The 21884-nt window shown below is 31.5% G+C and overlaps 4 protein-coding genes across 8 annotated transcripts; 3 read left to right on the top strand and 1 right to left on the bottom strand.

The window, feature by feature from the left end:
* Positions 1-518: 518 nt before the first annotated feature.
* Positions 519-2183, top strand: LOC18608304 (GDSL esterase/lipase 1-like). Its single transcript, XM_007042925.3, has 5 exons — positions 519-793; positions 882-1003; positions 1175-1384; positions 1482-1734; positions 1816-2183. Exons 1-5 carry the CDS (start codon positions 538-540, stop codon positions 2049-2051), a joined length of 1077 nt encoding a protein of 358 aa, XP_007042987.2. The 5' UTR covers positions 519-537; the 3' UTR covers positions 2052-2183.
* A 6412-nt stretch (positions 2184-8595) lies between these two features.
* On the top strand, positions 8596-10415 carry LOC18608303 (GDSL lipase-like). The gene is made up of 5 exons (XM_007042924.3): positions 8596-8903; positions 8984-9105; positions 9295-9504; positions 9598-9844; positions 9946-10415. Exons 1-5 carry the CDS (start codon positions 8648-8650, stop codon positions 10221-10223), a joined length of 1113 nt encoding a protein of 370 aa, XP_007042986.2. The 5' UTR covers positions 8596-8647; the 3' UTR covers positions 10224-10415.
* A 1212-nt stretch (positions 10416-11627) lies between these two features.
* Positions 11628-13463, top strand: LOC18608302 (GDSL esterase/lipase 2-like). The gene is made up of 5 exons (XM_018116036.2): positions 11628-11880; positions 11968-12089; positions 12183-12413; positions 12492-12747; positions 12908-13463. Exons 1-5 carry the CDS (start codon positions 11628-11630, stop codon positions 13141-13143), a joined length of 1098 nt encoding a protein of 365 aa, XP_017971525.1. The 3' UTR covers positions 13144-13463.
* Positions 13464-13517: 54 nt separating this feature from the next.
* Positions 13518-19192, bottom strand: LOC18608301 (dentin sialophosphoprotein-like protein). Of its 5 annotated transcripts, XM_018116035.2 has the most exons (9): positions 18932-19192; positions 18295-18411; positions 17038-17203; positions 16629-16932; positions 16109-16433; positions 14949-15659; positions 14682-14830; positions 13959-14094; positions 13518-13866 (listed from the first exon to the last, which is right to left on the bottom strand). In XM_018116035.2, exons 2-9 carry the CDS (start codon positions 18316-18318, stop codon positions 13777-13779), a joined length of 1905 nt encoding a protein of 634 aa, XP_017971524.1. In that variant the 5' UTR covers positions 18319-18411; positions 18932-19192; the 3' UTR covers positions 13518-13776. The 5 variants fall into 5 exon arrangements, with proteins under 5 accessions (XP_017971524.1, XP_007042980.2, XP_088659576.1 ...); XM_007042918.3 differs by having other exon boundaries at positions 16629-17203; XM_088803450.1 differs by having other exon boundaries at positions 16629-17203; positions 18295-18407.
* Between the last annotated feature and the right edge of the window lie 2692 nt (positions 19193-21884).

The following is a 21884-nucleotide window of genomic DNA, read 5'->3' as shown; positions in this document are numbered from 1 at the left end:
AAAATATTTTTTAGTACAGTAAACAAAATTAAATTTATTCGTGTTAAATGAAAATTTTAATATCATTTTTAGTATTTAAATCAATTTTTCATACAAATAAACGTGGTGGACTGTAACCGAAGACTAATAATTACGGTTTATCTTGACCGGCAAGATATTTGAGAAATTCGCGAAATCGAAAGGTCAAAATAATGAGCTTGAAACTCATAAGTAGCAAGAAAAATGGTGAAGTAGATTTTTTATTCTGGTCGTAGGCACGGGGAAGACTAAGGACTGGAAAAGGTTACTTACTTGACTAGCCAAATCAAGAAAATCATGCATAGTGTCGTCGGGTAGCAGTTCTTTCTCATAGGTACAATGCAAGCTGCTAAAAATTGACTCAATAGTCATAAAAATATGTTTATATTTCAATCCAGGGGTGGAATGAAATGGAAGCCACCTCAAAAACATATTTAACTCAGCTCAGGAAACCCTATAAATAACAGATAGGGGATAAAAGGTTTAAGAGTATAAACAAAAAAGCAAGCCAATTTTGACATGGCAAGTTTGAAGGTCCAAATATGTTGCTTGCTTGCCTATGCAACATTTCTCAGCCAGATGATCAGCTGCCAGAGTCTGCCAAAAGAACATGTTGCTTTGTTCACCTTAGGTGATTCACTATTTGATCCTGGAAACAACAACAATATCAACACCACTAATGACTATAGGGCAAATTTCTGGCCTTACGGTAGGACCTTCTTCGGGTACCCTACTGGGAGATTTTCTGATGGGCGTCTAATTCAAGATTTTATAGGTAACAGTATATTACTTGTGAGAAAATGTTGTTTCCTTCAGAAAGGTCAATTCCAACTCCATTGACTCCCTTACAAATTATGTTGCAGCTGAGTATGCAGGGTTACCATTAATTCCAGCCTTTTTACAATCCGGAAACCATAGATTCATATATGGGGTGAACTTTGCATCAGGAGGAGCTGGTGCTCTTGTTGAAACTCATCAAGGACTTGTATGTTATGTTTTGCTTGTTTGAGATTTAAATTAGTTCAAATTACACAAACACGCCTGCCTTTCATTTTTATTCTGTTTTTTTCAATGACAAATATAATGTTATCCGTACTTATGACCATTCGGTTTGCTTCTTCATTCTCTTCACCCCTGCTTTTTCGGTGAACTCCAGGTTATAGACCTAAAGACTCAAGTAATCTATTTCAAAAAAGTTGAGAAATCTCTGAGACAAGAAGTAGGAGATGCAGAAGCCAAGAGATTGTTGTCCAGAGCTGTCTACTTAATCAGCATAGGAGCCAATGAGTACTTGAGCCGGAACTCGAGCATTTCTGATGAAGGTTATGTTGCCATGGTGATGGGCAACCTGACTCTTGCACTCAAAGTAATTATACTTAAGTCAGAGAAATTTCATATTTACCATGTGTTTTTCTCTCTTTTGGTAATTGCACTTTAACAATCTATATATTATAATGGAATAGGAAATATACAAGATAGGAGGAAGGAAGTTTGGGTTTCCAGGTATGGCCCCTCTGGGTTGCTCACCGTTCCTAAGATCACAAGCAGGAGGCAACGGCTCTTGCTTTGAAGAAGTCAATAAAATTTCACAACTGCACCAAAGAGAACTTCCCAAAACCCTCAAGAAGCTAGAGGAGCAGCTACCGGGCTTCAAATATTCAGTTTACAATTTCTACAAAACTATTAGCGAAAGACTAAACAACCCTTCAAAATACGGTATGTCATCCACTTTGGTAACTAGAGCATCACTTAATTATTTTCAGCTAACAATTTTTGTGGGTTGACTATGATGTGAAGGGTTCAAGGATGCCACAACGGCATGCTGCGGCTCTGGTGTATACAGAGGAACATACAGTTGTGGAGGGAAGAGAGGGATAAAAGAGTATGAATTATGTGAGAATTCTAGTGAAAATTTCTTCTTTGACTCCTATCATCCCTCAGAAAAGGCCTTCCAACAATTTGCACAGGAAATGTGGAGCGGAGGTTCCGATGTCATATCGCCTTACAATATCAAACAATTATTTGAAGCATAGAAGTATATGACTCTAATTAGCATTTTTATCTAAAATAAATGCATTAAATAAACGGAATGGATGTGCACGTCCTCAATTTTTCTTGGTTTTGTTCTCAAATTTCAACTAATAAATAAGTTTAGTTTCCTCTTATATTAGCTCAACATATCATTTATTTCAATGAGTTCACCTAAGTTTCCGACATGTTACTGCTGAACGCTCCAAGTCAGAAGTGATGGCAGTGGTTCTTTGCAAAAGCAGTCAATGAGTCTTGAAAGACAAAGGTTCTTCATTCAGTAAACCAACTGTTAAACTTTAGCGAAAGGTTCTAGTCAAAAAAGGGAAAACAGAGTGTACGTAGACTAGATGAATTTCAAAATATTTTACGAAATTCACTTAAAATTAATGCTTGCCATTCATTTATTTTAAAACATGAGTAAAGAATAAAATATTTTTTCCTTAGTTTATTTGTTTTTTCCTAGTCAAATTTGATAACCCAACCTATAGATTAAACAAGAGTAGTGTATAAAAATGTGGTTGAAGATTACAAAAATTAATTCATATAATTATACACTTACATATTTGCTGAAGAGAGAACCACGTAACCTATACAGACTGCAAGGGCAGAATAAAGAATTGTTATCTTTGTGGATTTTGGGAGAGAGGCGACCTGAAAAAGGATATAATATAAGACTCGATCAACTTAAAGCTCAATAAACATGAAAATCATTTATGAGATATGAAGCATTAGGTGATAATTGAATAAACAAATCATTATTGCGTAAGCCATTAGGAATCACTGCTGCTAGGTACCACTAATTTTGACATATCCATTTCAGTCGATTAAAATCAATACTTAATACCCCAACTTGATTATTTATATTAAAAAATAAACTTTGAATTTAAAATTAATTTTATGCATATTGTTAATAAAAATTACATTATGAATTAAAATTAAATTAAAGTTTAAAATTATATTTAGAATAATTAATAAATTTTAGTAAGTATTCTGTTATTTAAAAATAATTTCATAAATAAAAATAATACATAAAATTAAAATTTAATATTAAAAATTATTATCTATTATTGAATTTCAAGTGGTGAGTATCTTATCTTATGATCACTACTCGAACTAGTGGCAGGTAGTATTTTTACTACCCAACATCCTACTTAATTGGATCAAATAATGCAAAGTACCTAATTATAAAATATTTATTAACGTTGTGAGCCACATGCAATATGATTTAACAAATCTTATATTGCTTTTCTTTGGTAAGCATAGACAACATAAGAATTTAAATGTTACTTTATTAGCATCAAATTACTTTAGATGGAACAATTAAACTGCCAAAGGATTTGCTGTCACAAAAGATTTTAATTTTTTTTTTAAAAAAAATCATCAATAAGATAAGATTATGGAACACAGAGCATTTGATTCATTTTGATTAGTGTATAATTTTTCTCTCAAAAAAAATAAAATTCAAATCTCTTTTTTTTCAAATATATAAAAAAAATTATAAAACCTATTCATGTATTTAACTACATGATTAGTGCATAACTGCATATGTCACAAGTTTATGGAACACACCTTTCAACACAACCTGCCATCCTAAAGTGATGTGCAACAAAAATTCTAGTGGGGGCAGAGGGAGAGAGGCAGCAGCCACCACCCATCAGTTTTTTATTTTTTTATTTTTATGTATATAAAATTAAAAATATATAGTTTTGACATCCTAAATAAATAAAAAAAATTGTTTTAAAAAAGTGGTAAATCATCTAAGTCAAAGTTTAAAGGCTTGTGTTCAATCCCTTTCAGCCTTTCATCTTTTTAAAACTACATATGAAATATGAATTCTTTTTTTTTCTTTTTTCTTTTTTTGATAGAAACCATTCATTCTTTTTTAAATTAGATATTAAATATCAATTAGAGCATTTTAAATTATTTTTTTCCTTTTTTTTTTGATAAAAACCCTTCATTTTTTTAAACCCTTCATCTTCCTTTTTTGTTTTTTCCTTTCCTTTTTTTCTGTTTTTCTGATAGAAACCCTTCATTCTTTTTTAAAAGCATTTACCTTTTTAAAATTGTGTATGAAATATGAATTGGAGCATTTTAAACTATTTTTCTTTTTCTTTTTCTTTTCTTGATAGAGGATTTTCATTCTTTTGTAAAACCCTTCATTTTTTTAAACCCTTCATCTTCCCATTTTTTTCATTTTTCCTTTTTTTTTAATAGAAACCCTTCATTATTTTTTAAAACCCTTTTCTTTTTAAAATTACATATGAAATATGAATTCCTTTTTTTTCCTTTCCTTTTTTTCTTTTATCTTTTTTTTCTGATAGAAACCCTTCATTCATTTTTAAAACCTTTCATCTTTTTAAAATTGCATATTAAATATGAATTGGAGCATTTTGAGCTTGATATTAGATAAGATTCATGTTTCCAAAGTGTTTCAACTCTCCCGTAGCTATACCAGTTAATGTAAAAGACAGAAAAATCAATTATATATCCTCTTATGAATCATTTGATTTGACTTAACTTAACTTGCATATGAAATATCAATTCTTTTTTTTTCTTTTTTTCTTTTCTTTTTTCTTTTTCCTTTTTGATTGAACCCTCTCTTTTTTTTTAAAACCCTTCATCTTTTTAAAATTACATATAAAATATGAATTGGAGCATTTTGAACTATTTTACTTTCCCTTTTTTTTTCCTTTTTTATAGAAACCCTTTATTCTTTTTTAAAACCCTTCATTTTTTTTAAACCCTTTATCTTCCTTTTTTTCTTTTTTCCTTTCTTTTTTTCTTTTTTTTTTTTTGATAGAAACCCTTCATTCTTTTTTAAAACCAGTTATCTTTTTAAAATTGCATATGAAATGTGAATTGGAGCATTTTGAACTATTTTTCATTTCCTTTCTTTTTTTTTTTTTTCAAACAGAAACCGTTCGTTCTTTTTTAAAACCCTTCCATCTTTCTAAAATTACATATGAAATATGAATGGGAGTATTTAGAACTTGATATTAAGTAAGATCCATGTTTGCAAAATGTTTTATCTCTCCGAGAGCTATTCTAGTTAATGTAAAAGATAGAAAAATATTTATATATCCGCTCCTAAATCGTTTAGTTCCTCTTATTTTAACTCTTACAGTTTCTACAATAACTTTAAAACATGCATTTTGAATCATGAAAATTGTAAAGATGAGGTTGCGTAATAAGATGGAAGATGATTTTCTTGTTAGTAGGAGTGAACAAAACCAACCAAACCAATTATCCATCCAAATTAAATGTGATTTGGGTAAAACAATTCAGTCTAATTAATCCATTGAATTAATTAATATAAAATATTTGATCCAATTGATTTTTTGGTCGGTTCTCGATTTTAAAATTTTTAAACCAATCCACTCAGAAAACCAAACTAATGTTTTATATATATTAATATATATAATATTTTTATATATCTTAAGAAAAAATGATAGTAAATTTAATTAATAATATACTTAAAATATATTAATTTATTATATGTACGTATACAAATCATAATCATAGTAATTTAATTTTAGTTATATATAGTTATTTATTTCTAAATCTATATTAATATGGAATTATAAGTTATATATTTTAAATGATAACTTATATGTTAATATTATAATATATGATAGTAAACATCTTACATATTAATATGTTATAATTATTACATGTTAGTAATATTTCGTAATATAAAATGTTATAAATATATATAATTGTATAAATATTATATGTATACATATATTTAATTTATACATGAGCATTACTACAACTTATAATCAACTTTATTTATATGAGGCATAATATACAAAAAAGCCCTTAAACTATTTAAGAAAATTCAAATAAGCCCTTATATTTTTATTCCATTCAATCAAACCTTTGTATTTTTATTTTGAGCTAAATAAATCTTTATACTTTTATTTTGAGTCAAAAAAATCTTTATGATTAATTATTTACTTAGTTAAAATGTCATTTGTTATTTTATATCATATGACGCTGATGTGGTATATTAAAATATTATAATTAATTATAATGTGATATACTGACATATTATAATTGATGATGGCATGACACGCTAATTTGATAGAATAACATAATCATGTAACATTTTTCACCTTCCACATGCCATGTCACTACTATGTGGATATAAAATAAAAGGTATTTTTACTATTGCTAATTAGTCAATCATTAGTTATTCATAACGGTTTTTTTGATCGAAAATAAAAGTACGAGAGCTTGATTGAACGCAACAAAAGAATAAAAGCTTATTTGAATATTCTTAAATAGTTTAGGGTTTATTTGATAACTTTATTAGTTATCATCTTAGTTTTTATAACATATTGTTTATAATTAGTTATTATTTATACAAATTTTGATATAAAAATTATAATATATATGTAGTGTCATTAATTTCATATATACATAATAAAGTAATATATTATATATATACATATATTTAATGTATACATAAGCATTATTGTAACTTATGATAGACTTTGTTTATATAATTACACTTAATAATTTTATTAGTTATTGCCTTAGTTTTTATAGCATATTATTTATAATTAGTTATTATTTATAAAAACTTTGATATAAAAATTAAAATATTATAACATATAAGTTGTGTTATTAATTTCATATATATAATATAGTAATATATTATATATACATATATTTAATTTATACATAATTTGTGTATTTTATAATTAAGATGAAGTTTATAAGTTTTAATATTGTAATTTATAAAAAAAAAAAGTGATAAAATTTTGGTTTATTAATCCAAAATCAAATCGACCGAATCAATTCTATATTTGGTTAGTTTGGTCGAGTTTGATCGATTTTCTAAAAATGTTTAATCCATTTAGTTTTTAGGTCTAATAGACCAAATCACTCAATCCACTCATTTGCTCACCCTCACTTGTTAGTACACTTATCCTTTATATTAAGAAAAAGTTTGCTAGGACCATTGATAGGGATTTAGTCATCGATGAATTTGAAAGCATGAAAATACGTTGAGCACAACTCACAATATCTAATATGAAAATCTAATGTCAATTTTTTTTTTCAGCTTTATATCTATTTATATTAGTGAATTGGAAAACTTATGTTTAGATTGTTAATGAAATTTTATGTTATAATTAAATTTTATCTCAAAAGTGATTAATTTTTTATTCTGAATCGAATTATTGACCCCATCTATAACCTTATTTAATTACTCTTTAACCATTCTTCATACAAAATCTTGGATCCGTCACTGTTTTCTAGAATCTTTAAACAACTTACCCGAACGTAATTAAAAATCAACCCTTACTATTTGAATTTGATTGTTAATACTCGTACAAAACCCAAACCTAAACCTAAAATAAAAATAAATTAAAAATCAATTTTTATGCATATGATTAATAAAAATTAAATTAATAAATAAAATTAACTCATAAAATTTAAAATTAAAGTTTAAATCATATTTAGAACAATAAATGAATTTTAGTAAGTATTAAATTAATTATAATTAATTTATAAACAAAAAATAATATATATAACTAAAATTTAATATTAAAAACTATTGTTATCACAACATGTAGGTCTAGAAATCCGATCTGTCTACAAAAAATAAAAGTCGTCACCAATCCTTTCTGTCTATGAGTGATTTGCACCTATTTGAATCTATTATTTCTAATAAGATCCTAAACTTGACTTAGAATCATTAAAAATGATAGATTCTAGTTTGCAAAATTAAATTTGGGTTCAAAAATACGGCTAGACACGGTGAAGGTATTAATATCCTAATTAAAAAGTATTAGGTGCTCCATGACTAGATCCAATCACAAGAATGTCAGATTGACGCTCCATTGCATCAGTTACATCTTCGGTGGATAATTGATAAAAAAGAAAAAAATAAAATAAAAATAAAAAACTAATGTTTTAACTATGAATTATAAAAATTAATATTTCAAATTAAAAAATTAAATTAAATTTTTAATTATAAATTTTTTAATATTTTAATATTCTAAAATAAAGAAAAAAAATAAAATAAATTATCTTATTAATATTTTAATTTAAGAATTTAAATAACCAAATTATTAATATTTTTTATATTTATAAAAATAAAATAAAATAAATAATCATATTAAAATTTTAATGAAAGCTTATTAATATTTTAATTAATAACTTATCAAAAATAAATATTTTAAATTGAAAATTATAAATTGTAATAGAACGTATTTTTATTTTTTTAATACTTATTTTTTTTCTTATTGTAAAGTTATTTTTGTCAATCAAACATTATAATAAAATAATAATGATAGTTTTATTTAATGAATTAAATTAAATAATAATTATTATATTCGCAAATGGAAGTTCCAATTTATCATAAAAATATTTTTTTGAATATTTACGTCTAGACTCGAGTATTTATCTAGTTTTGTCTATAATTCGAAAATGGGGTGAACCGACACTTCCTAGCCGCCTAGCACCAAAGTTGAGAACTTGAGATGGTCCTCCTTTCTGTATTTCGTATATATACAGAAAGAGAATAATATATAAATCCATTCAGATAAGTTAAGAGAATAACGTAAAAGCATAGCGTTTTCTTTTCAACATGGCAAACTTAAGAGCCCATGTATGTTTCTTGCTTTCCTTTGTAACCTTTCTCAACCTGATTAGCTGCCACACCAATCTGCCTGCAAACCATGTTGCTTTGTTCGTCTTTGGTGATTCGCTTTTTGATCCCGGAAACAACAACTATATCAACACAACTTTTGATTTTCAGGCAAATTTCAGGCCATATGGTGAGACATTCTTCAAGTACCCTACTGGGAGATTTTCGGATGGGCGTCTGATTCCAGATTTTCTAGGTAAAGACGTCGTTTTCTTCAACAAGTTTCAAGTTTCCATCGCAAATTCATTGACTCTGACTCTTACAATTTTGTTACAGCTCAATTTGCTGGGTTACCAATAATTCCAACCTATTTACAGCCTGGCAATCATAAATTTACAGATGGTGTCAACTTTGCGTCTGGAGGAGCCGGTGCTCTTGTTGAATCTCATCAAGGATTTGTATGTGATGTTTGCTTATCATTATCATCTTTTCTTTATGATTAATTGAGGTTGTTTAGTTTAGATTTATGTAAGTTCAAATTACACAAACACTCCCGCCTCCCCACAAACAGAGTTATTTTACTTTTTTTCTGTCATTTGCAATGAAGCCTAGCTTTATATATCAATATGCTGCTTTTTTTTTTCCAGGTTGTAGACCTAGAAACTCAAATAAGATATTTCAAGAAAGTTGAGAAATCATTGAGACAAGAACTAGGAGATGAAGAAGCCAAGAAATTGTTGTCCAGAGCTGTTTACTTAATTAGCGTAGGTGGCAATGATTACTTGACCCGAAACTCAAGTGCCTCAGATGAAGAGTATGCTTCCATGGTGCTTGGCAACCTGACTGTTGCTCTCAAAGTAATTTATATTTAAACCCCAGAAAATTATATTTCTCCATTCACTTTTCCTTCGATTGGCAGTTTCTTAAAATCTGTTTTTAAATTGATTCAGGAAATATACAAGAAAGGAGGGAGAAAGTTTGGGTTTCCTAATATGATGCCGCTGGGTTGTTTACCATACATGAAAGCAAAAGCAGGGGGTCCTTGCATTGATGAATTCACAGCAATAGCAAAACTGCACAATAAAGAACTTCCCAAAACCCTCCAGAAGCTGGAAACCCAGCTTGAAGGGTTCAAATATGCCTATTATAATTTCTATAAATCTGTTAGTGAAAGATTGAACAACCCTTCAAAATATGGTATGTTTTATACATGTTAGGCCATTACACTTGTTGGCATGGCATGAAATCGAGCATGTGTGTATATTAGATGACAATTGATGTGGGTTTATGTTGTGAAGGTTTCAAGGATGCAACAACGGCATGTTGCGGCTCTGGTCTGTACGGAGGAGTTTACAGCTGTGGAGGGAAGAGAGGGATAACAGAGTTTCATTTATGTGAGAATCCCAGTGAATATTTATTCTTCGACTCCTACCATCCCTCGGAAAAGGCTTACCAGCAATTTGCAGAGCTGATGTGGAGTGGAACTACTGACTTCGTATGGCCTTACAATCTCAAAACGCTATTTGAAGCCAAGACATCAAATCTTTATGACCATTTCATAATTCCACCGCCGTAGAAAGAATTAACGATTCCATTGCTGCTTCTGATGGAATTTCTTTCCTCCGATCCGTTTGGACAAATAACATATCTGGGAGCCATGCTCTTGCCAACTCTGGAACAAGGAACATTGGAAAAGTTAGTAAAAGACGCAAGTTGTGTCTTCAATAATGACAACAGGAGCCCATTTTAATATAATTTATTCAGTAAAGGATTGAGCACAGCGGAATGCATGAACTTGCGAAATCTTTGTCTTGACTTTCTTGTCCAAATATCCTGCTTTAGCCATGAAAACTGACCGCTATCATCTCATCGATCTGTGAGAGGATGGGCGGGCCCATGAGTTTGTCGTTTTTTATGCATCCTTCAACACCTAGAATCCGAAAGCTTGCTACGTGCTGGTCATTGGAGACTTCTATCACTGTTGTGCCGTGCCAGTGGCGGTCGTCATGTGCGTTCCACATGCCCGCCCACTGCCCACTTTCATGATCAACTTTTTGCGAGCTCACCATGTTTGATCCCTACAGCTCTGCTTTTATTTTTTAATGAGTTTTTCCTTGTAATCCTTAATCTGATGTTATATTTGTATCAGCGTATAGGGTAATTATTAATTTAATCAATGTCTCTATAATTAAAATTCCCTCATCCAAATTATAACCTTTTTTATAAGTTAAAGATAAAAAAAGTTAAAACCTAAAATAGCTAGTGACTGTGCAATTCATGGGGACTTAGAGAAACAATTTTTGCCCTCATGTAACAGACAAGTTGGAAGACTTTACATTGTAATTGTTGTGTAATTTGTTGCTCTTGTTGATGCCCTGCTAAGGCAGCTGTTGACAGGGAGTTTCCTTGCTATTGACGTGGCAGAAATAGGCTTTAGTTCAATCAAAGCCTCGAAATTCACTAAAATAAAATACAAGGGTACGAAATGTTGCAAGCATCTAGAATCACAGAAAACACATTGACTGATATCATATGAGAGCACAATCATATGTGGAATTAGTGGACAAGCATCTTGTTGCTCAAGTTTCCAACAAACTTAATACTATAAAATGCAAATCTTGCAATTTTTTCAATGATAAAAGATTTATAAATAGAAAACTGTAGTATTTCAAGATCATCAAAGTTTAGGAAAAAAAGTAAACCAAGTCAAGAATAATAAAATTCCAGTTATCATTCAAGTATTATTAACAGGAGGTGCCATAGAGTCACTCAATGAGATCTGTTTATTCCGGCTTATGAAATTTGTTATCAGTGCAAATGACTACTAATGCATTCAACAGGCGCCGCAGTTGAACTTCTAGACGCATGCCATATTTTTCAGCTGCGATATTATTTTTAATAGATGGTGAGACCAACCACAAATACATTTCATATATATCACACGTAATCGAGCTAATAATAAGTGCACCTATTTTAACAAATGGATCATAGATTTGGTACTCCTTATCTTGTTCTCTATGCTTGCTTGGTGAACCTGATTGGTTGCCGCGGCCTGCCAGCGAAAAACCATGTCCCCTTATTCATCTTTGGAGATTCACTATTTGATGCTGGCAACAACAACTACGTCGACATACCGCCCAGCGCCCAGGCAAATTACTGGCCGTATGGTGAAACCTTCTTCAAGTACCCTACCGGCAGATTCTCTGACAGACGTATAATTCCAGACTTTATTGGTAATTTAAGGCACCTCAAATTGTTTTCATTGGCAACTTTAAACACAGCACAACACAACTGACTCTTAATGCACGGCTTTGTTGCAGCTGAGTACGCAAATTTACCATTAATTCCACCATATTTGCAACCTGGTAGTAATAAATTTATTGGTGGGGTGAATTTTGCATTTGGAGGATCTGGTGCTCTAATTGAAACTGCCCAAGGATACGTAATTTGTCTTGGGCTTATTTGCTCTATGTCTCCTCTTTTATGCCTAGCATGTTTGTTCATGGTTTAAGTCTGACCTTTCTATCTTCACCAGGGTATTAACTTGAGAACTCAGGTAAGCTATTTCGAGGAGATTGAGAAACTCTGGCGGCAGATGCTAGGTGATGCGGAAGCCAAGAAATTGATCTCCAAAGCTGTTTACCTAATAAGCATGGGCGTCAATGATTACATGGTGCATTTCGGAACAAACTCAACAGTACTTGAGTCTTATTCCAGAGAAGAATACGTGGGGATGGTGATTGGCAACTTAACTGTTGAAATCAAAGTAAGGACCATCAGCTTGTCAATTTCTTTCTACCTCTTCCATAGTTCACTAAGTTGTAGTTAAATGTTAACGGTTTAGGAAATATATAAGAAAGGAGGAAGGAAATTTGGCTTTGTAAACGCAGGGGCACTTGATTGTACACCAGCCATAGGAGCGTTGGAAGCAGGGACAAGAGGTCCCTGCAATGAAAACGCTACGGCACTTATTGAACTACACAACGCAGCATTTTCCAATGCCCTGCAGGAGCTGGAGAGCCAACTTGAAGGATTCAAGTACGCAACTCACGATTTATACACTTCTTGGAGTGAAAGAATACATAATCCCACCAAATATGGTACGCCTTACTCATTTTCCCTACTCAATGTAAAAGCCTCTATTCTGGGTAGATTCCCACATTCTGCTTTACACGGCATGCCTTCCCGAAATGGTTGCCCAGGCCAGGAAAAAACCAAACAGTTATCCTAATTTTCTGAAAGTGTGTTTATGTTATGAAGGTTTCAAGGAAGGGAGTACGGCATGCTGCGGAACTGGTCCATACAGAGGAATACCCAGCTGTGGGGGAAGGAAACCTGTAAAAGAGTATCAACTATGCGGAAACGCTAGTGAATATGTGTTCTTCGACTCTACTCATTTAACGGAAAAAGCCATCCAGCAACTTGCAGAGCTAATGTGGAGTGGTTCTCCTAATATCACGGGGCCTTACAATCTCAAAATGCTATTTGACATATAGACATTGCAAATGTTATGACTGAAGAACTGCCATTGATGCTTTTTAATGGCAGAGTATCAGCTAGAACCTAGGCATGTACCAAGTACCATAAATTTCACAAACAATCTCATCCGTGCTCTAAAGGGGCTGTATTCTAAAGATCCAAGCATGCATCAACAGCGTATTTAAAACTAACAAGTATCAGGAACACCTCCATAGTTGAACAAAATTTAAATTTACCGAGGATTTTGTACACGATTAAATTGCCCCTCTACAAGTTTCTGTGCTTAGAGGTGATCAACAGCCCTGCAACACAATGCAATAGCCATAAAGCAAAAAAATTCATCATCATTAGAAAGAGAAATTCCAGAAATTGATCCTGGGAACACTGAATATTTTGTAGAAAAGCAAATAGAAATTTTTTCAAGTATTAGTGACAGATAAGTGGACAAGTAGCTTATCACAAACCATTACAAGGATTTATAACAACACAAGACTAAAACATCGTATCTAATAAATTAAGCCTAAAACATGGAACCAACCTGCATCTTATGTTGAGGCCTCATGACAATCATTTTACATTATCATTAATAGATTACATTTTACAAGGATTGTACTGATGTTAACAAATTCCCAGTTATCTGCTGTCACTTGTCAGCACTTTTTATCCAAAGCAGCGCCAGTTTCTTCATGGCCAATGTGTTTTTCAGCCATCACAGGTGGACTAGTGATAGAGCCATGAATCTGTCATTCCAATCCACAGAATTAAAGCTTGAGGTTAGAAAACATGAATTTTCTTCAACCTGAAGAATGACAACCGATAAGAGAATGCTTACCATGCCATGTGACTTAAAAGACACAGTATCAGTACTAAGCCTTGCAGATAGATCTGAAGGCCTGTGAAATAGTAAGTGTGCTATGGATCTATCTATAGGGTTTGTGTCAGTTTCCATATCCATAAATCCAGTGCACCTGAAAAAAACCCATTATTTATTATTAAAAAGAAAAAGAATTGATTGGGGGATTAATTTAACTACTAATGACGCCAAAAAATAAAATGAAAAAATACACACACACAACACTCAAGATGTAATACAAAGTTCACAGTTTAGAACCAAAGAGATTCTTGCAAGTTTGCCCCTGTAATTTCTTCACAAAATTAGCACAAAGGAGGACTGTAGGGGAAGAAGAGAGCTTCAATCAATATGTTCAACATTGCAAACTATTATTAAATCCTAACCTAACTGATCAAGTTTCTAAGTTGCAAGGTTTTTCAATTAGCTACCAGAGCCTTTTTTAACCTAGAGGTGTATTATTCAAAATTCAAATTATCTATTTTAATAATTATAACAATAATTTCAGCACAACTGGATTGTCCCTAGTCTCTAGGAAGCCAAAAAATTGGATGAGAAACATTTCTACCCACCACAGGTTTCAAGTGTCCACAATCCTGTACCACCATTGACTATATTATGTATCACTACCAAATGGTCAGAATTGAGTATGGGTGACACTGTAAAAAGTAATAAGAAATTCAGGTTCAAGCAACAAAATCATACTTGTTTGTTTCTTCAGCCACCAGTGGACCACTTGCATCTTTATCATCTCCAATGCCACCTTTTGTATTCACACAATTATGCCTTTGTTCAGCGCTCCTAGCCAAACGATACAGACTATCCCGTATGCACAATTTTGTCCTGATATCCAACTGAAATTTCAAGCAGTTTCAACTTGATCAATACCATGTATACTGATTAACAAAAAGTCACATGCACATCAAAAAACGCATGCAACCTGCAGATCGAAAATCTTTCCATCTATTATACCTTTTCCATGACTTGTTGAAGCTGCCGAAAACTAGTAGCTTCTAGTGAGACTTCATCCAACATAGACCTTACACAAGAGCTCTCCTGTGCATTTGAAGAATCTAATTCTGCTGGCTTTCCTACACTAACTCCTTCAACTTCACTATGACCTTCATCCTGTTCAGACTGACGGACCTGCTTTTTAACAGTAACTGGATCACAAAATGCCATCTGACTTTCTATTTTTGCACGTTTGACATTCCTATTGAGTGGCACTTGGGTATCTTGGTGGTGATATAACTTTCCCCTCTTCTCATTTGTTAGACTGGCAGGAGCCTCAAATGAAGGACCACGAGAGCTCTCTATAGACTGTACCTGATTTGATGCATAAGATGACTCATTTGTTGAAGAAGGATGGCCATTATTTTCGGATTTGGTACTGGATACAGTTGGACACATTGAAATTTGATCCGAAGGACTGCTGTAGCTGAAATGCATAAAAGGAATATTTGTCTGTAGGTAACTCACAGAATCAGCTCCAATGTTTTGTTTGTGCCGCTGAAGGCCTGATGGGGAAAAGAGTTGACAGGATGAATTAGTAAAGGGGTGCTTCACATCTGCAAACTCCTTGATGTTACCATAGTGGTTAAAAGAACCACCATTTTCCTGATGTTGATCTTTTCTTTCTCCTGATGTGCTCAGTTGCTTTGACTGCTTTATGTGAGGACTGATCTGTAATTTGGCAATGCAATAAGATAACATTATGAAGATTTTGAATGGCAACAATATGCCATATGAAAACTTATAGCAAAGAATCTTAAAGTCTGAAACCAGCATAAGAGTGGATCATACTGATTGTTATCTGACTCTAGATCAGTGCTCTATATCAATTATCAACAAGCAATGTAAAGACAACGTAATTCATGATGATAGTAGGCTGCATTTTCCTTCAAAGTACCACAATAGTTATATTTCTAACTATGATCTTATTTTATTGCAGCATGAAATTTATATTCACAAAGTGACTAAAGGGTTGTTGGAGGATGACAAGTTCCACATGCCAAAAACTAGATATCTAGATGTTTACAAAGAAAATGTGAAACTACAAAGATCAATTGAGAGAGATCATAAGATGTGAAACTAAAAAGAACAATAGCGAGGTATCATAAGATTTAACTAACCTGTTCATTGGGTATCGGGTCATCCTTACTTTCAGATTCTGTATTGGATACATTCAAAGATGACATGGGTGCAAGACCAGCATTATCACTGCTTGAATTAAGGGGACTTATTTTATCACTTAAAAATACACTTTTCTTGTTGGAATCAATAGTTGAAGGACCTGCACTGTCAGGCCTAGAAGTTGCACAATCCTCCGGTACACTATTCAGTTTAGCATCAGCCTTCAATGGATCATGAGATCCTTCAGTCGCTTGTGAGGATGAAAACCAGCACAAATCATCTTCATTGCTCAGACTCCCCAACCCAAATGTTGAATCACAACTTCTGCAAGAACAATAAGAAAGGTTCAGTTAGTATTAGTACTTAGTTAACCTTCATGCATACATATATGGTACAGGTCCATAAATGTGGTTACTTACGCGAATACTCTCATGGGAGGTCCTAATCAATCTACATGCCAGATTTTATATGGTAAAGCAAAACATGAAAAATAATTAATAATTGGAATTCAAGAACAACCTGAACATCCTGTCAACATCCTCAAAATTCCCAATGTCTGCCCAGCCATAATATAAAAGATCGCTGTTTTCTTTATCTTCATGGTTATTATCAAAAAAGCTGAGATCATCATCAGTTTGGGACATGTTATTTAGTGGATACTGGTAGACATTATTGTCCTCAGTGGCACACTTGTCAACCAAGACAGGTTCATCAGCACAGAACTCACTGCCAACTGAATCTATGTTGCCAGTTTTGAGACCGTGGCTGGATGTCCTTGAATCATCAGAAGCCATTGTTGCTTCGTTGTGTGAGTCATTATCACCTGAAGTGGGAAAGATGCCATCAGGACTGTGAGACCACGAACCCTTTTCTAACATTCTGTTCTTAATCAAAGTATGTAAGCCTTTTTCCTTCTCCCCCAAAATACCATATTTAGTCGTATTATTAGCATTACTAGTAACTCCAGTCACATCATGTCTTCGTTTTTTTCGAACATCATCTTGAACTTTAAATTGCGCACCATATTCATCAACAGTATGAGGCACTATATGATCATCACTAGCACCAAATTCATCCCAAACATTATCTTCAAGCTGTAATATCAATTACAAAAGTTTAGTCATCATCAGCCAATCTTCAACAAAGGAAATAGAAACAAAGAACATGAAGTCTAGAAAAATTTTAAAGGAACGATATGAATTATATCCCTTAGATTTGGGAGAGCACAACACATTCCTTAAAATGGTAATGTGACCAAAACCATTAAGGTCACTTAGAAGGCTTAAGGCAAATCGGAAGAGCAACACTTCAAAAGAATAGCCATGTTCAACATCCAATAATGATCCCATCAGGATAAATCCTAATCCTAAGTAATTTTTGATAAAGCGGTCATCTCATGCTTGAGCACATGCTCTTGCACGCTTTCAACCACAAGATTTTTACCATTGCACTAGATAATGGCTTTATTGCACCAAAATTGGCATTATTAAACAAATTTAACAGTACCATATGCCATTAAGGCCTTAAAGTGAATAAAATCCTACTTAAGAAAATGCACCAAGATGGAGACACTAGTACAATGGAATTGTTATTTAGTAAAATGATTTCAGTCGCCTGCTAACAAGATTGGGTTAAATCCATGAAAAACAACTTAAACTAAAAGAATAAAACAATTAGGGAGGGGGGGGGAGGAGATTCATGGAAGCTTATCAGAATGTCCAATAAGACTTAACATAAATGCAGAAAATACCCACTCTGTCACTAACAAAGAAAATCTCAAACTATGACTTAAACCTAGCTCCACCAAAAGAAAATGAGCACACTAAACCCTAAAGTCCTAATTCATCAACAAAGTCCAAGAGCGAACCCACAAATAAAGGAATCACTAGCTTCTAAAGTACTAAGATTCCCTCTTTTTTTTTCACAAGAAATCCATCACACCCTTAAATTTTCAATAAATTTGTTTTCCTCCACTAAAATCATAACAAAAAGGCACTATTCCGCACTATACAACTTACAAGTTCTATTGACATGCGAAATCCAGTGAACAGATGAAAGGAAAACCAAATCTCAGGTTAAACAATAAGCTGAAAAATTATTGCATCCCAACAAACTTTAATGAGATTGCAGCACTTCGCTACTAGAAACAAACTGATAAACTTCAAAAGTAAATTCAGAAACTGACCTCATACATGCACAAGTCAGACATTCCTCCAAGATCCTTATCCACCACTAAAAATAAATTCAATCTTTTGATACGCTGTCATGTTTATTGCAGACAATTTATGTCCGGTTAAGCTTTCTGACACAGAAAACAAAATAATTATAACATATTAGAAAACTACTTAAGAAATTAAATCAACTAAAATTTTTATATATAATAGGCATCACACAAAAAGTAAATTACTTTTCAACATCGAAGCACCAAACCCAATCCACAGTTTTAATAGCAGTAAATATATAGTAATACAGTATTTCAATTCAACGACTATTTTCATGTGTAAATCTAAATTCCTAACCATTTTTTCTCATCACCCAAACGCCAGAAAAATTCAGAAATATAAAAACTCAAATTTCATTAACATCAGATAAAATTGTAAAGATATTAGTATAAGATTTACCTTGACCTTTAGTAACTTGCTTCATCTTTTAATCTTAAAAGTAAAAGAAAAATAATAAATCTAAAATTTCATATCATTTCCTGCATTTTTTAGCAACCAAACAAAAATATATATGTCAACAACCAAGCTAAATCTCAACAAATCAACCAAAAAACTTATAGGAAAAAATAAAACAGCAACGATCTCAGAACACAGTCTCACCTGAAACTAACAATCTTCAACGGAAAATCAAATACTCCAAACGAAAAAACAAATTTTTTTCCAAGAAACGCAGAATTTACCGGAAAACACGAAGGCTCCGAAATCCACAGTACAAATTTATTCACCAGTTAACCGAACCAACTTTTTTTACCCTAAACTCGACAGATGAGATTTCCGGGAGGTTCTAGAGAACAAAGGGGGCACTCGAAGCTGTTTTAAAAAAAATTGTTTTTTCGTTTGTTTTTTCTTCTCATTGGGATTAAATAATATTTTATTAATTTTTAAAAGGTTAAAACGTAATGGGAGGTGACGGTAAGGATGACACGTGGCGAGGAGATCAAAAGAACGGCAATGCTTTAAGTGGTAAGATATCAGAATTCGTGGATGAGAGTAGGGCGATGAGATCCGATCAGTTTCTGCGACGTCGTTGGTCCACGTACATGTAGGCTTCCAAGAACGCGACACGTGGCCCGGCCCACTTGGCGAGGAATTTTCTTTGATGGCGTTCACGTGGTTTAGCGTTACTTCGTGGCTTGATAATTTTAAATTTAATTTTTTTTATTGTGGCGTCAAGAATTTTTAACTCCTTTTGTTCGCCGACCCTTCAGTTTTTTAATACTAAATTAATGCAAGGGAATTAATATTTATTGTGGGTGGGCGTCGCTGTGTTGAATATTTCGCGAGATTTTGCGGAGAAACTGCTGACGCGCGTGTGGCATAGCTTGCACTAAAAACAAGAAAATGAAAACGTTGTGGTCTTAAGAGGATAATGATTGAGTTTTATATTTTTCTTAATTAACAGTTATGTTGATATGTTTTTTATTAAAACTATGAGTATGTGATCAATAGTATTAAAATAGATACAATTTTTTTATTAATTGTGATCTCATGAAAAATAATTGATCCAGATAAAAGGCTCTGAACTTCGTTATTAGAATTTTAAAGAAAAAAATTTAACAACAGAACAAACTGTTAAAAACTGGGCCAAACTCAAACTCAAACCCAAACCCAGTATGTTCCTAGTATCATTTTTTTCTATTTTGCAGAACACACTTCACCATGTTTCTGAAAACAGCAGAAAAAGAGCAGAAGCCATGCGTGTGACGTGGCTGAATTCCAGGTGCCTTGTCAAAAATCTACCTGATGTTTGCAATATCAACGCGCTTCTGTCCTTTGACGCTTCCTTATTCTTACCAAAGTACCCTGACCAAGTCATTAATTCACTTCAATTAACCGTTACTCATTAATTGATTTAACCGAAATTCTTTCGTTTTTGTTTAATTTTTAATTTTTCAATTCAATTAATAGTTTATTTTTAAAAATTATTCACATTATATCTATTTTTATGATTAATATAAAGTAGCGTTTGATACTTTACAATATTAGATAATTACAGAAAATGTGATTGCAAGTAATATGATTGTAGAGAAAACAACATTACAATGTTTAGTATATAAGTAAACTAATTATTAAAATACAAAAAAAATAATATTGTAGCGTTTGATTTACAATTACTTTATTGAGAATGTAATGTTAATTTTCAAAATTATTCTTGTTTATTAAAATATAAGTTTAACATACTTGTATTTTTTATTATTAATTTTTATAAAATATCATCTCTTAAATATATTTTTAATATCATATATTTTATTTTTATTTTTTATTATAATTTTGTATTTTATATTTTTATTTTTTAATATAATTTTTTATATTATATATTTTATTTTAATTTCTTTTATCTATATTATATAAATTTTAATTTCTTATATTTTATTTTATTTTATTTTATTTTATTTTTTAATTCTTATATTATATATTTTATTTTAATTATAACATTACAAAATGTTTTTAACAAAGTAATAAAGTTGAAGGTAAAAATGTTTTTGAAAATATTGTAAAGTGCAATATAATGTGATTACATTGATTTTGAATTGCAATCTTACGTTGTCGTGGTCTGTTGTAAAACAAACATTACAATATAACTTAATTGAGCACATTGCAGGGAATGTGCTCCCACTTCTCTTATACCAAACGCTACCTAAGTTTTATTTTGAAAAAATAATTTAAAATTTACTTTGATATTGCTAATAAATTAGATTGAGAGAGAAATGGTCTATAAAATTCTTCCAAGTTTATACTTTATAATGTAAAGTTTATATTATAAATTATGTGATTAATTAGTTATATAATTAAGACTTGAGACTTAAGATTTAAGAGTTCAATACGAAGGCGAAGGGTAGGGTCCCCAAAATTTCTAAAATTTTTTATTTATTATATCTTTTTTTTAATAAGAGATGAGGGTAGTATATTTATTGGGACCATGGCTCTCAAATTTTTTAAAATTTTTTATTTATTACATATTTTTAATAAACTTCTCAAAATAATTTTTTTATTTAATATTTAATATAAATAATAAAATGATCCCAATTGAAGTATTATCGCCACTTTAAGTTGCTAGGTTCTTTCTTCCTTTAATTTTGTATTGCTCTTGTATCTCTGAACTATTTAGGAAAATTATGTTGAATCTTGAGCGATAATCACTTTAATCTTTTTGCATCAAGTTTCATACTCTGAAAAAACTAAAATTATCCTTGAGACAAAGTATCAAGCCTCAAATTTGTTATAGTAGTTTATCAACTTCAATTTTCGACAACAGCTATTAATATCATGCATTTATACGACATAGTTAAGATATAAAAACATGAATTACCAAATCTACTTTTACCCAACTACCAATGCATCAGAACCTCTCCATACAAGAATTCTAACATAGGAGGCAAAATTTATATGCTTGACTTTGACTACTAATATATTATGTTTCTTTATATTATAAAATGTGTTTCACTAAATCATATAACTACACATAGCGATGAATGAGAAGAACAATCATATAAAGAGTAATGATCAGTAGAACCGTTGTACAAAGAGCAATGAATGAATGGACAATTTCCTG

Source organism: Theobroma cacao, chromosome 2 (genome assembly GCF_053813885.1).
Source record: "Theobroma cacao isolate CCN51 chromosome 2, ASM5381388v1, whole genome shotgun sequence".
In the NCBI taxonomy this organism is placed as follows: Eukaryota; Viridiplantae; Streptophyta; class Magnoliopsida; order Malvales; family Malvaceae; genus Theobroma; species Theobroma cacao.
This window is presented reverse-complemented; position numbering and strand designations above follow the sequence as displayed.

Excerpts from the sequence above, each read along its gene's own strand:
- LOC18608304 (XM_007042925.3), top strand. The coding sequence starts at position 538 with ATGGCAAGTTTGAAGGTCCAAATATGTTGCTTGCTTGCCTATGCAACA. Across the intron at positions 1,385-1,481 it reads ACCTGACTCTTGCACTCAAA|GAAATATACAAGATAGGAGG; the intron begins GTAATTATACTT and ends ATAATGGAATAG. Across the intron at positions 1,735-1,815 it reads AAACAACCCTTCAAAATACG|GGTTCAAGGATGCCACAACG; the intron begins GTATGTCATCCA and ends TATGATGTGAAG.
- LOC18608303 (XM_007042924.3), top strand. The coding sequence starts at position 8,648 with ATGGCAAACTTAAGAGCCCATGTATGTTTCTTGCTTTCCTTTGTAACC. Across the intron at positions 9,505-9,597 it reads ACCTGACTGTTGCTCTCAAA|GAAATATACAAGAAAGGAGG; the intron begins GTAATTTATATT and ends AAATTGATTCAG. Across the intron at positions 9,845-9,945 it reads GAACAACCCTTCAAAATATG|GTTTCAAGGATGCAACAACG; the intron begins GTATGTTTTATA and ends TATGTTGTGAAG.
- LOC18608302 (XM_018116036.2), top strand. The coding sequence starts at position 11,628 with ATGGATCATAGATTTGGTACTCCTTATCTTGTTCTCTATGCTTGCTTG. Across the intron at positions 11,881-11,967 it reads TATAATTCCAGACTTTATTG|CTGAGTACGCAAATTTACCA; the intron begins GTAATTTAAGGC and ends GCTTTGTTGCAG. Across the intron at positions 12,748-12,907 it reads ACATAATCCCACCAAATATG|GTTTCAAGGAAGGGAGTACG; the intron begins GTACGCCTTACT and ends TATGTTATGAAG.
- LOC18608301 (XM_007042918.3), bottom strand. The coding sequence starts at position 18,318 with ATGTCTGACTTGTGCATGTATGAG. Across the intron at positions 16,434-16,628 it reads GATGTTGACAGGATGTTCAG|AAGTTGTGATTCAACATTTG; the intron begins GTTGTTCTTGAA and ends TTGTTCTTGCAG. Across the intron at positions 14,831-14,948 it reads TTCAACAAGTCATGGAAAAG|TTGGATATCAGGACAAAATT; the intron begins GTATAATAGATG and ends TTGAAATTTCAG.